Source organism: Bos mutus, chromosome 18 (assembly GCF_027580195.1).
Source record: "Bos mutus isolate GX-2022 chromosome 18, NWIPB_WYAK_1.1, whole genome shotgun sequence".
Classification (NCBI taxonomy): domain Eukaryota; kingdom Metazoa; phylum Chordata; class Mammalia; order Artiodactyla; family Bovidae; genus Bos; species Bos mutus.
The window spans coordinates 40,928,746-40,943,057 of NC_091634.1; the positions used below are offsets into that span (position 1 = coordinate 40,928,746).

Genomic DNA, 14,312 nt, shown 5'->3' on the forward strand with positions numbered 1-14,312 from the left:
TTTGCCAAAGATTTGCAATCTTTAGTTATCTTTAGTTTACTTCCTAAAATGTCAAGTAGGAATGATTAACAATAATACCTTTATTACTTTTCTTTTGAATTTGTTAAGAATAAAAAGGTCTTTTTATTTAACTATTTCACAGATTGGGAAACATGTATTTTAAAATATTAATACTAGCACAGTTTTTGCTTCAAACCTAGAAAGTCATCAGATGAATATTAATTTAATATCAGGGGTGTAAAACTAAAAGAAATAAAAACTTTGACACAAAACCCATGAACCTGTGTTTAAAACAGAAAAAAAAACAAATAACATAAAATGTTTTAAAAGAGATACACAAAATAACAAAGTATGAAAGCTACTAAAAACTTAAATGTGAATGAAGGAGGAACCACTGTTGTACTGCCTTTACTAGCTTCCCTTAAAAATAAAGATCAGCACTATCATAAAAACAGAAGAAAGCTCTTCAGAAAGTCTTCTGTGCAGTAACATGATTTTAAAATAATCTAAATAATTTAAAAGCAAGTATCAAATGCACATGGCTTTACTTACCTCCCTAAAAATCTAATATTTGATGTTCCCACTAAAAAACAAATTACACAATTGCCTGAAAATCCCTAAGGACTTAGGTTTAACTTTGCGTACCTCCTTAAAATCTCATGGATGGAGGTACCTCAGTCAACTGTTCTACTACTCAATATTTCATCTTCCTTTTACTATCCTTCTGTGTATTTAGTAACTCCCATAACATTTCCCCAAAATGCAACTAACAGAATACCCATGTGTTCTCCTTTTGGTTTCTGCCAATGTCTTCAATGTGGTAGGTCTTTCATGCTACCATTGCCATAACAAAACTGAATCAGCGCAGCAGTGTGGGGACAAACTTATTTGTATTCAGAAAGGCTGTAGTGCCTCTTCTCTTGAAAGTAGTGGAATATTGAGAGAAAGAAAGGCACTACTGTGGTGAGGCAGCTCAGCCAAATGTAGTAGAAAACTCCATGCTTCAATTAGGATGGGTCACCATCTCTTAGCCACGAAGATATTTATATTTTCAAAGCTCAAGGTGACAATTTTGTCACTATGGGAGGCAGGAAGGTGGCAAACAAAAATTATATAAAAGAGACTGAACATGGGTCTCCTGCACTGCAGAAAGATTCTTTACCATCTTAGCCACCAGGGAAGCCCATAAAGGCTGGGGAGTTCACTAACAAATATACTAGCTTTTGTTTTGTTTACTTGTTAAGTCGTGTCTTACTCTTGTGAACCCATGGACTGTAGCCTGCCAGGCTCCTCCGTCCATGGAATTTCCCAGGCAAGAATACTGGAGTGGGTTGCCATTTCCTTCTCCAGGGGATCTTCCTGACCCAGGGATCGAACCTGTATCTCCTGGGGGCTCCTGCACTACAAGAGGATTCTTTACTGAACCACTGAGGAAGCCCAAGGGACTTATAGAAACCCAATTCTCCCACATTCTCTTTTGGAAAAGATATGAAACATTTATTATTCCCTGGGAGAGAAAAGTCTATGGATCTCTGCTGTTACTGCTAAGTCGCCTCAGTTGTGTCCGACTCTGTGCGACCCCACAGACGGCAGCCCATGAGGCTCCCCCGTCCCTGGGATTCTCCAGGCAAGAGCACTGGAGTGGGCTGCCATTTCCTTCTTCAATGCACGAAAGTGAAAAGTGAAAGTGAAGTCACTGAGTCTTGTCCGACTCTTAGTGACCCCATGGACTGCAGCCTACCAGGCTCCTCCATCCATGGGATTTTCCAGGCAAGAGTACTGGAGTGGGTGCCATTGCCTTCTCTGATGGATCTCTAATACCAGGCTAAAGAAATGTTTGGAGTTCTAGTACAGGCATCAGTTCTTAATGCTCAAAAATACCTTAATTTAATAACCATTCAGGACACTTATTATTCTAACAATAACATATATTATGAATGTTATGTCTCACTAGGTATAAATAGTTTATATAATGAAGTCTGGTAATAATTTGGTATACTTTTAGAAGATTCTATAGATAATTTCAACATTAAAGTTTCCTTTCTGATCACTTAGGTCAGGTACTTTGAAATGCCATACACAATCCTTAGTAAGTAGTAAACAAATGGCCTGAAACAATTGTTTTAACTCACAAAAATGCACATTCAGGTAATTCTTTACAAGAAGGAATGAGAGCCACATACTATAAACTGCTCCCTCATTCTATGAAGATTTTTATCAGTCTATGAGTAATTTAAAAAACTGTGAGTTTTTTTGCAGTTTTCCAACTGATTTCACCCAAACTTACATTCCACTAGAGCATATAGATACACATTCAGCAAAGAGAAGTAAGGTGCCACTCTTACCAATTAGCTTTCTCTGTTACATAACAGTTTCACTACCTTAAAAATACAGAACTAATTTGAATGTCCATATTTTAGGCCAATGTGGGTTGCTTTGGCTTTCTTTTTCTCCATAGTATTTTTCAAAGGACAACTTAAAAGTGACAAACTATTTCTTCAAATTTCTTTTTTCTAACTTTTCCTTAATGTTTTAAAGGCTTCAATCAACAGCACTTTATATAAGAGGTCAGAAACATTATGTTCTTAAATGACTAAATACTTCATTATGATAACGTACCATTTGTTTCCTATCATAGACCTAATAAAATGTGCTAAAATGTGCTATGGGGCTTTAAAAAATAATTTAAGTCTCTAAATGTAGTTAGATTATTGAATTTTCTCTATCAGGTAAAAAATTAAATATCATAACCATATTTTTAGATTTTTCACTTGACTCTAAACCTTCAATTACTTTTCAAGCCTTCAAATCATAACAATCCATTGTGGTTGAAAACTATTTTTAGATATTTATACATAATTTATATATTAATATATTTAAATATATCAATAATACAGATTTATGATTGTTTACCAGAAAATATTTCTTTCCTTCTCCATTAAAATTTTTGTGTTAAAGCAAAACACTTGTCAAAGCAACCTAGTTAAGTACTGTGAAAGGCATGGAAGAAATATGCATGTTAACCTATTCTACCATTTCATTGTTTGGTAATTACATAATGGAAAAATGGCCAGCATTATTTTAGTAAAAATTTAACTACATTTTCTCATATTGAATAATGATAAGTTTGCCTAAGTTAAGGATAACATATGAAGAAAAAGCCAGGCCATATAATATTAGGAGCTTCAGTCACTGCCCTTACCTCAACTCTTGCAGCAGCCCAGGAGCCTTGAGCCACTACTCTCCCATTGGATAAGAAGCTGCATAAGGAAGAAGAAAGGCCATTCAGGGGCTTTCTGGCCCCATAATGCAACAACTGCCACCACCCCTACGGCCTAGGGTCGTACTTTAATTATTAGAGAGCAGAGGGTGGCCTGAATTATTATGACCTTTACTATATAATTTTTTAACTTCACAAGGTTATTTTGAATATACAGCTATTAAAAAAATAAAAAGGAAAAATGTACAGTATTTTTGTCTGCTTTAGGGGATTTTTAATATACCTGTTCATCTTTTCCTCAGTAGAAGCAGACCAAAGAAATTATCTTCAAGAATGATTCAACCCATTTGCTTTATCATTTGTATGTGACTTTTAAAATTAGTATCTCCATCATTAAATTCATTTAATAATGCTCTATAAGTACAGGGTAATAATATCACTAGATACTCTCCATGCTAAAAGCCACCAGGGTCTTTGGATTGTTACTTAAACTCTCCTGGGCTTCAGTCTCATTATCTGAAAACGGAGAGGGTTTGAAGAGGATGTGTAAGTTTCCTCTCAGGTCTAACACTGTAGGACCATACTGTAATAATGTTTTGTCATATAACTTGTATGAAAATAAAATGTACTTTTACCACTAAACTACAGTATAAACATCCATAAAACAATATTATGCTATCTAAATCTGCCAGTGTTCATTTCTCAGAAAAAAATTTCATACTCACTTGAGAGTCTTCCTCTTTGAATGCATGCTGTGTCATCTGCTCTGCATCAGATATTTCATCTGAAGACTCATTCTTTCTCTTTTGTTTCTTACCCAATGTAATAATGAGTTTGCTGTTTTAAGAGAAAAAGAGTAAACAGTAAGATCTCTTTGTATTTCTCCATTTTTGGTCAAAGTAAGATCTCAATGATAAACTTTCTTCTGTTTTTTATCCCTTGAATGTTCAACTTTCAAAGATGCTATTTATCATGAAATAAAAAATGGTATTTTCAAATGATAAACTCTATTCCAATGGGACAAATAGAAACCAATAATACAGCTAACATATTTCAAGCTTAGAAATATAGTTAAATTCTATCCCTTGTTTCTTTAGGCTCATGATTATTTTTCATGAGAAAAATGTCAGGTGATTTAATTATTTAATAATTAACATAAATTCATTTATTTTATTATCTTGGATAGATTTGCAATGAGGGATTCTTTTTCCTTCTACTTCTTTTTATTTCAAATTCCACTTAATTTCTTTGAATCCCACCTAGTCTCCAAGTCTCCACTGTTTCTACCCTATAGCAGTTTTTCCCTTACTTAAACAATTAATTGTTCTTTGGTTATTTCACTTAAGGCTTTTTTCTTAGCTACACTCTATCTTTCTAAAGAGTAAGAGTTTTTATATTTCTACAGTATGTATACATTTACCTGTCTCTAACATATACACATATATATGTACATTAACACACACTGAATGTAAATGTCTAAAATGAAAATGTGTTTTCTATGTTTGTTTCCTGATGAAAGATGGAAATACATAAGTACAGCCCACATTTTCTTATCTAGTTCAAGAGATGAGATGACATGATCACTATTAGGAAAGTTCTATTTTAGATACCTATATTCCAAACATAGAAAGCTTCCCGATTATATTCAGGCATGATATATTAGAAATATATCAAAAATTTTTTCAACAGTTATTTACTAATGTGGGAAAACTTGAAGGTTAAAAGCATCTACTTTGAAATCATAGTTTCAAAAATATAAAAGCCTGATGTCACCATTTACCTGTCTTGTGTGGCACTGGGGAAATTACTTGATAGCGTCCTTGCCTGTAAAACAGGGATATTGCAATAGCTAGAGCCATATTTTTGTTGAGAATTAAGCGGGATAATGTATGTCTGAGCACAGCCTTTAACACATAGTAGTTTCTCGACTAATAGTAACTACATCTGACTGTGACATGCCAGCCACTTTCCTGGGTTCTAGGATTTGAAGGTAAAGTTGATAAGGTTCCTAACCTTACACATCATTGTTAGAATACGATCACAGCTAAAATAAAGAGGAAGTTAGAACAAGATGTAATGTGAAGACAAAGGAAGAAATGCTTATATTTACTAAAGAGTAAAGAAGGCTTTACAGAAAAGACAATGTTTGAGACAGGGAACTGAAAGATGAAAGGGAGCCCAACAAGTAGTGAAAGAAAAGACTGGGTACATTCCAGACAGGGGGATACCACAGGATATATGAGAATATCCAACAATAAGAGCATGTTCAGTTCAGTTCAGTCGCTCAGTCGTGTCCGACTCTTTGCGACCCCATGAACCGCCAGGACCACACAAAGTATACTACAGGAAGAGCTGGGTCAAGGTCATAGAAGACCCCGTCTTACATGCAAGGGGTTAATGTTTTAGTTTAAGGCCATCTTTAAGCTCCATAGGGCAGAAATTGAAAAGAAATCTGACTTGCTCACCACTGACAACAAATGGCATGGAGATATTTTGAATGGATAAGAACAGTAAAGCAACTGAAAGATGTAAGAATTTTAAACAAATTCTAGGGATGTAATGTACAGCCTGGTGGCCATAGATAATAATATTGAGTTAAATATTTGACAGTTACTGAGAAAGTAAACCTTAGAAGTTCTTATCATAAGAAAAATATATATAACTGTGAGGTGACAGATGTTAACAAACTTATTGTGGTAACAGTTTCACAATATATACACACATCAAATCATTATGTTGTACACCATAAATAAATATACTGTGATATGTCAATTACCTCTCAATAAAATTGGGGGGAAAATAATTTTAAATAAGGAAGCAATGCAACTAGAAGGAAATGAAATGTAAATGAGGGAAACCAGCTGCCAATTCAGGTGAGAAATGAAGAATGAAATACAGGACCATGGTAGGGTGGATGAAGAAGTCAAAAAAGATACATAATTTTTCATTTTGGAAGCAGAAACAATAGACTTGGTTATTGACTGGATAATGAGATATGAAGTGAGAAAAAATTCTAGAATGATTAATTCCCAGGATATTCTCATATTGGTTTGATCACCACTTTCAACATGATAATGGTAATTTTTACTTGGTTATCTCACTTGTACTTTTCTGAGTATGTGAAATAAATGACATACAGTAAACATACATTTTACATTGAAACCAGGAAATCAGAGAAAGTTTAAAAGGATACTCTGACACAACATTAAGGAACTACCCACAGTCATACTCTATCCCCTCTGTTTACACAGGTCATCTCCTCTCTAACTTCCAGTCCCTCTTCCTTTACTCTGGTTTCTCCCCTAAAATAAAAATCTCCCTTGAGGTAATACCTACTATTAGATACCACATCATCTTGTTCTTCCCTCCTTATCCACAGCTCTCGAGTCACTTATACTGTTCCTTTCACTCCTCAATCCACTATAATCAAAACTCTTAAAACAACTTTCCATATTCATAGCTTCCATTTACTCAAAGTTTACTGAGTCAACCTCTGCTGACTTTATATGCATTCTCTAACTTTGTGTTCATATAGTTCTGAGAGGCAAATTATACAAGAGGAGGAAACTGAGGCTTAAAGAATTAAATTACTTGTTTAAAGTCATACCGATAGTAAGAACTGAGATAGAAATTAAATATGCCTCACTCCAAAGACTGACCTCCTAATGTTTAAGGCCACCAATGACCCTTGTAATGCTAAATCCGATGGAAATTAAAAAAAATTTTATCTACCAACACATAACTAATTTTTCCTTGTCTCCACTCTCAGATTCATGACACAACATTCTTCTGGTTCTGACTAAACTTCTTTGGCTCTTCTTTACTTTGTCATTTTTCAGCAGGATTCAGTTTTGTTTTTGTTTTTTTGCCAGTCCCTTAAACTTTGGTATTTCTCAAAGTTGTGTCTTTAGACTTCTTTCCTCTCTATATACTATTCCTAGGAAATTTAATCCATTTGTAACAACCACTTAGAAGTTGAAGATTCTCAAATCTCTTATCTCTAATTCAGACCTTTCCTCAACTTCAGATTCATATAACCAACTGCTTATAAGACATATCCACATGGATATACCACAGATATTAAAATCTCAAAATGGTCCCAAATGCAATTCCTCAGTTTCCTTTAAAAAGTGTACTAATACTACAATATAATGTAAATTCAGAGAAGCGCACATATCAAAAGAGTATATATAGCACAGTGAGTTTTCTCAAACTGAACATAATGTAACAAGACACTGGTTTCCCAGAAGTCTCCTGTCATGCTTTTTCTTCAAGTAACAACCTCCTTCTAAGAGTAACCTTTGTGTTACTTCTGGTTATTTAATATAACCTAAGGCACTTGGGCAGGTGATCTTCAATGGCAAGGTAAGGGATAACTCAAACTAAAAATGATTGATAGAAATACAGTTTTCATGGCACTCCCTCATCTGCTATCCATTGCCAAACCCAAACATAATTTAGACTGGTTTGTAGATGAGGACAACACTAGCGGCAGCAAAGCTATTAATAATGACTTCCTATGACATGCAGATCAAGGCCCGATAATACCCTTCAGTACCTTGCTTAAAAAGGCATTTTATTAGTGTTTGGTATGCTAAATAAATTCTGTATGTGAAATATATAATCTAATATGGTATCTATATTGCTGCTTAAAGACTCAAATCCCACTCAATAAAAACTTCAATGAAATCAGGAGCAGAGAGATTTAAAATTTTATATTTATGACTATGAAGAGATTATACTTTGCCTTTCTAGTAGGTAAAGTAAGTTTTCACTCTAAGGACACTGAACTAAGCTGCTTAAATAATATTTTTATAAATAAACATTGACTAAATACTAAGTGCTAAAAAAAAATACTAAGTGCTACCAAATTAGTCTTGAACACTCACTCTTTTTGGTGGAGGTGGATAAGTTAGATATAAGTGTTTTAATATCTTATATTAAAAAGCAGAGACACTCCTTTGCCAACAAAGGTCCATCTAGTCAAGGCTATGGTTTATCCAGTAGTCATGTATGGATGTGAGAGTTAGACTATAAAGAAAGCTGAGCACCAAAGAATTGATGCTTTTGAACTGTGGTGTTGGAGAAGACTCTTGAGAGTCCCTTGGACTGCAAGGAGATCCAACCAGTCCATCCCAAAGGAAATCAGTTGTGAATATTCATTGGAAGGACAGATGCTGAAGCTGAAACTCCAATACTTTGGCCACCTGATGCGAACTGACTCATTTGAAAAGACTCTGATGCTGGGAAAGATTGAAGGCGGGAGGAGAAAGGGACGACAGATGATGAGATGGTTGGATGGCATCACCGACTCAATGGACATGAGTCTGAGTAAACTCCAGGAGCTAGTGATGGACAGGGAGGCCTGGTGTGCAGCAGTCCATGGTGTCGCAAAGAGTCGAACACGACTAAGCGACTAAACTAAACAGATAATACCTAAGGTAAACCTTCATTACTTTATTTGAAAAATGTACTTACAAACAAAAATACCTTCAAAATTTATTTTTCTTATATTCTGCATTTTCTTCCAATATTATTGTATAGGCCTGGAATAAATCTTAATTCATAAACTAATTAGCTATCATTAACCCATGCAAAAGTATTTTTCAAATTCTAACTTTGCAAGAAATATTTCAAATACAATAGTTTCCTACTAAACTTCTGAGGTCCAAATACTTACACATATGACCATTCTGTTCAAAAAAGCTACATTTCATCTGTAGAAATAAGGTTTATTCTAAAATTTGAAGTCATTCTTCACTGACATAATTCTGAGTTTAAAAATATATATTTTATATAAAATATATAGTTTATATATATGTGCATACACACACATATCCTATGGGTACTTACATAGAACATTGGTTCTTAGAAATAATGAAGTCATATCAGTTTATTAAACATTCTAAAATGGTATATAAGGGATATTACAAAGAACAAACATTTGGTTAGTTTTGATCAGTAATTCCTAAACATGTGAGTCAGGTTTCATTAGAAGTTTGTTGGTTAAAAATAAAAATTCTAAATTGAGAGACATTCTGCAAAATAAGGGACTTCCCAGGTGGCTCAGTGGTAAAGAATCTGCCTGCCAATGCAGAGACGCAGGAGACACAGGTTCAATTTCTGGGTCAGGAGGATCCCCTGGAGGAAGAAATGTCAATCCACTCCAGTATTCTTGCCTGGAAAATGCCATGGACAGAGGAGCCTGGCGGGCTACAGTCCATGGGGTTGCAAAGAGATGGACATGACTTAGCAACTGAGCACTACAAAATAAATGCCCAGTATACTCCAAAGAGGAAAATGTCAAAGATTGAAGAATCATTCTAAAATGGAGGAGTATGAGGAGATAAGACAACAAATAAAATATAAAATCCTTAACTGGATCCTGGCCAAAAAAATGGAACTGACACAATTTGCACTGAGCTGTAACTCAGTTAACAGGATTGTGTTAAGTGTTTACTTCCTGATTTTGATCACTGTGCTTGGGTAAAATATTATTAACATCTGAGGAAGCTGGGTGAAGAGCCTAAGGGAACCCTAACCTATTTTCACAAGTGTGAGATTAGTTCAAAATAAAAACTAACAAAACAAAACTCCAGATTTGTAGGTTCCAACTCCAGAATTCTGATCTAGTAAGTGGGATCCCTTATCAGACTTTATAAGAATTCCCACCAGGTTTTAGAACCACTGGCTCAAAATAATTAGTGAAGAAAACTCCAGGAACAAATATTCAGGATAATAAAACTATTCTATACTTACAGAATACTTAAAATTTCAAAGTGCTTTTGTCTATAATATCTCAGCTGACCCTGAGAAAAGTTCATATATAGGTGAGGAAGTCATCAGTCCCACTAAACAGAGAAACTTTAGCCCTAAAAGATAAAACAAATTGCCAAAACCACACGTCTAGTAAAAGACAAAAGTCTCCTTACTCCTACTCTGCTATTTTCAACATAGCTTACTGATTTTAAAATAAAATACTATACTTCAACCAGTAACTAGATAATTTAATATCAATAAATACACTTTAATGAATAAAGAGGATTATGAAACTACATTATATTTTAGAAAATACCACGGTTAAAGTTTGTTGATTTCTGAACAACCAGGGATATCTATTGCCTGTACATTGACAACTGATAGCCATAAATGTTATCTGAAGGAAATCAGATGATCCACAAGTAGAAGAAACATGATAAAATCAGTTAAGCAAAATATCCAATTACCAAAGAGCATTTCATTCCTCTATGATGAATTACAGAAAGTTTACTATGTTAATTCTAAAATAAAATGTCATTATAGGTACATTCTTCAAATAAATCGATAGTCTGCTTTTTAGAAATGTCACAAAGTAAAGCAACAAAGTAATACAGACTCTAATGATAATAAAGACTCTAAGCAAGTTTTGTTTTTTAAAACAGTAAAAGGATCTGTTATCAATGTTAGCAAACTGCAGCAACAAGTGTCCAGGCATGTAAAAGAACTAAATATCAAAACATAGCTTGTTTTCAGACAGCAAAGGGCAATTTCAAACTAAGTATAAATTTGAAATGTTAATTCATTTGATAAGTACACATACTAGAAAACCTCAGTGTTTATATACTTGACGGTTATATTTGATTTTCAGATGTAATTTATGCACTCATCTAAATCCTGCCCACGTGTTATTAGTAGAAGCTGTGTAACAAGCTACATTCTATGCGGTGTCAATCTGTAATTGCCCCTTGTAGATTCTCTCATTGCAATAATTGGACAAACAATGAATCTTATCCAATTTAGTCCATTTGTTGTAATTAATGCATCCAATTCATCAAACATAGAGCAAACAAACAAACCTACTATTTTACATTATGATTTTCTTTTCTTTGTAAGCCCAGTTGCAGGCACTGGGGCTATTTTTAAAATCATCAGATATATACATGTGTATTGTTTTTTTTAAAGAAGAAACATATTTAACTTGATGAAATTATTCCAGTTTAAAGTTCAACTCAAGATTCTAGCTTAAACTTACTTGGAAAAAAACAATCAACTTTTAAAATGGTTTTTAGTTAATCTTTAAATTTATGAAAGGAGGACTATATTCGAGGTTTTTAATAAGGTGGATTATAAATTACTTCCTGTTTAGGGAATTCCCTGGAGGTTCAGTAGTTAGGACTCTGCACTTCTCCTGTCGGGGCATGAGTTTGATCCCTGGCTGGGAACTAAGATCCAGTACATCATGTGGCATGGACAAAAAATAATACTAAATAAAACAAATAAATAATCACTTCCAGTTTAAGATTGGGCATCATTTTTTTCAAAATGTTTATTTCACCAAGTTGTTTCATATAGTCACTAAGGTCCAAGTATTAGCTAATCATAGTCAGTATATGTATCAGCATAGTTTAATCCTTATTCTTTAAAAAACTTATTTCCTTTCTTTAAAAAAAAATTTATGCTTAGAAATACTGACAATATAGGAAAATTAAAATCAAATACTATAGTGTCTCTAAAGTACACCTTTCCCCCACAAATTAACATCTATGAAATCAAGATTCACCTAATAATCAAAGGTATGCCAAAGTTTTAACTGTTAATATATTTTTTCTAACTGACACATAAAATAAGTGTCATAATCAATGACATTTTAGATTAAACAAAATAATCACACATTATTTGCTAGTGATAAACCTTATAGTACATCTTACATAAAAATATATGTATTATAAATGGACCTGTAAATCTTAAATTCATAAATAATATATAAAGTATACATTAATTCTTTCTGCAGATGAATATTTCAGATTTTCATTGAACTTAAGTTTAGAAATAGTCAAATCAATAAAACATTTTATCTTCTTAGCATTTAAAAATTATATAACTTACACAGTCTACTAATGGCATGATTAACAATTAAAAATACATAATAAATTTATACCACACATTTTTGAAAGTGCTTTCTTATCATATGCTGAGAAACATTTAATTAATACATTTATATTTTATCCAAACACACACTAAATTCCTACAACTCTGAATGTCTGCAATCAGGGTCTCAGTTGTTACTTCCTGTGACACGTGGAGTAGCTGACTGACCAGGGATGAACACCCACCCCTTTGTGGAGTCTTAACCACTGGACCACCAGGGAAGGCTCTCATTTGTTATTTCACTATTATGCAATATAAAGTGATAATTCCCAATTTCTGCTGATTCCTCTTATTTTCCCCTCAGATTTTGTTCATATGATTTTCCCATTATTATTTAAATGTGTGTTTCTCTCTAGACACACATATGGATATACTTACATGTTTGTTTAAAAATACAAACATACATATATATGTATATGCATAGTAGGTAATTAATAAATGTTATTTTGCTTATCCCTTGGGCACTCAGAATGACAATCGCAAAGAAGGGCACATTGTAATTTCCAAATCTTATTAAATGTTTTACTGTTTTTCTTTATAACATGACACCCTTAATTCCAACTTGCTTTGATAAATATCTCCTAATTTAGATGTTTTCTGCTTTAACTAAAGAGAAAAGCTACTTCTAGCACTTGTTAACTGCCACTCTTGTAACAACAGAAAGAATAATTATGAGTAATAGAAAAAATTTTTTTTAACTTTTAATCGTGAAGGTTTTACCTTTACTGATTAAATTTACAGGGCTACAAGAACATTTTTAAGTGTAAAAAGCATTCTGCTTGTCAGTCTGATAGTCTAATGCAAAGAAGTATAAATGATAATTGACAACATGGAAACATAGTTTAAATGTCAAAGCTATAAAACATAAACCTAAAAATGCTTCAATTAAATCTAAAACCGAGCTATAAGAAAAATTCTACTAGAAGTCTTAGAATGAATTTATTTTAGAATTTACTTTATCACTACTAAACCATTAATTTTGCTCCTGTGACTTAGTGAAGGATTAGCTTGCCATTTCTGATTTTAAGAAACCAAATGCAACCATTTGGCATCATTTAAAATTTAATCTTCAATTCATTCACTCTTTTCATAAAATTCACTCCTTTCCATTCATGGAGCTTCTATTATGTAGCAAAGATCATTAAAGAAATACCCACTCTTGTATTTGAAAGGTGGCTTGTTGTAACCTGACTGCCAAGATCATGAAAAATGTCAAAGCAGAAAAAGTCCTATAACTCACTCTTCATTTTATACCTAGCATTTCCATTTTAACTCACACCACCCCTTCCATATAACCATGTAATTCCTTTCAAACTCCAAGCATGTTTCAAAACAAAATTCACCCACCTGTCCTAAATGCCACTCTAGCTAATCTGATAAACAGAGGCATACCAATAAGAAAAAAAGTATTGGTAAGTGAAACTACTCTCCTTCTTATCAGTTTCACCAACTGCTTCTGTTTTTATTTTGTCTGCTTCATTTTTAAACTCATCTTATTCAGGAAGAGAGCCTTAATAGAAAGAGAACCTAAACAGATAGGTGAGAACTTGTTTCAAACAAGGGGCATAGCTCCTAGCCTTGGGTTTTTCCTTAAATAGCTAAATGCTATTTATGTTTTCAGAAAATAACGGCTAACATTATTTACAGGTATCGTTCTATATGCTTTAAATGTTATTAAATCATTTCACCCTCAATATAACACTATAAGGCAAGCACTACCATTATCCTCATTTTATGTATGAGTAAACTAAATTTGGAGAGGTTAAGTATTTGTCCAGGGTCACACTGCTTGTAAGCGATAAAGGGGGAATGTGCATAAGTACAACTAGTTCCAAAGTCAAAGCACTTAACCTCATTATCATACTGCATGCCCCGTCTAAGTCAGAATTGCTGCAAAGATTAAATGACACTATATCAAAGTCTCTGAAAAGGAAACTCTATTCCTCGTATTTAAAAAAATTAATCTATGAAAGTGGCAGAAAAAATACAAAGGTTTCACGCATATTAGCAAGCAGAGGCAGTACTGGTTTTCTTCAGATTAGTCTTAGTATATAATAATTCCTAGATTATATGATATCACGTATGTGCATTAAGTGAACAACTCTGACTATACAATAATAACTTACTGTTTACAAATTTAGCTATTTTTGAAATTTAAGTTTCATTAATAAGCATTCATCAATGC

General features: G+C 33.4%; 1 protein-coding gene across 1 annotated transcript in view; it reads right to left on the reverse strand.

The window, feature by feature from the left end:
- The window catches only part of CHD9 (chromodomain helicase DNA binding protein 9), a 167,886-nt gene that overhangs the window by 77,787 nt on the left and 75,787 nt on the right, over positions 1-14,312 (reverse strand). Inside the window, 1 exon segment of the mRNA XM_070388434.1 lies at positions 3,946-4,057. Within this exon segment, the coding sequence (XP_070244535.1) occupies positions 3,946-4,057 (112 nt within the window).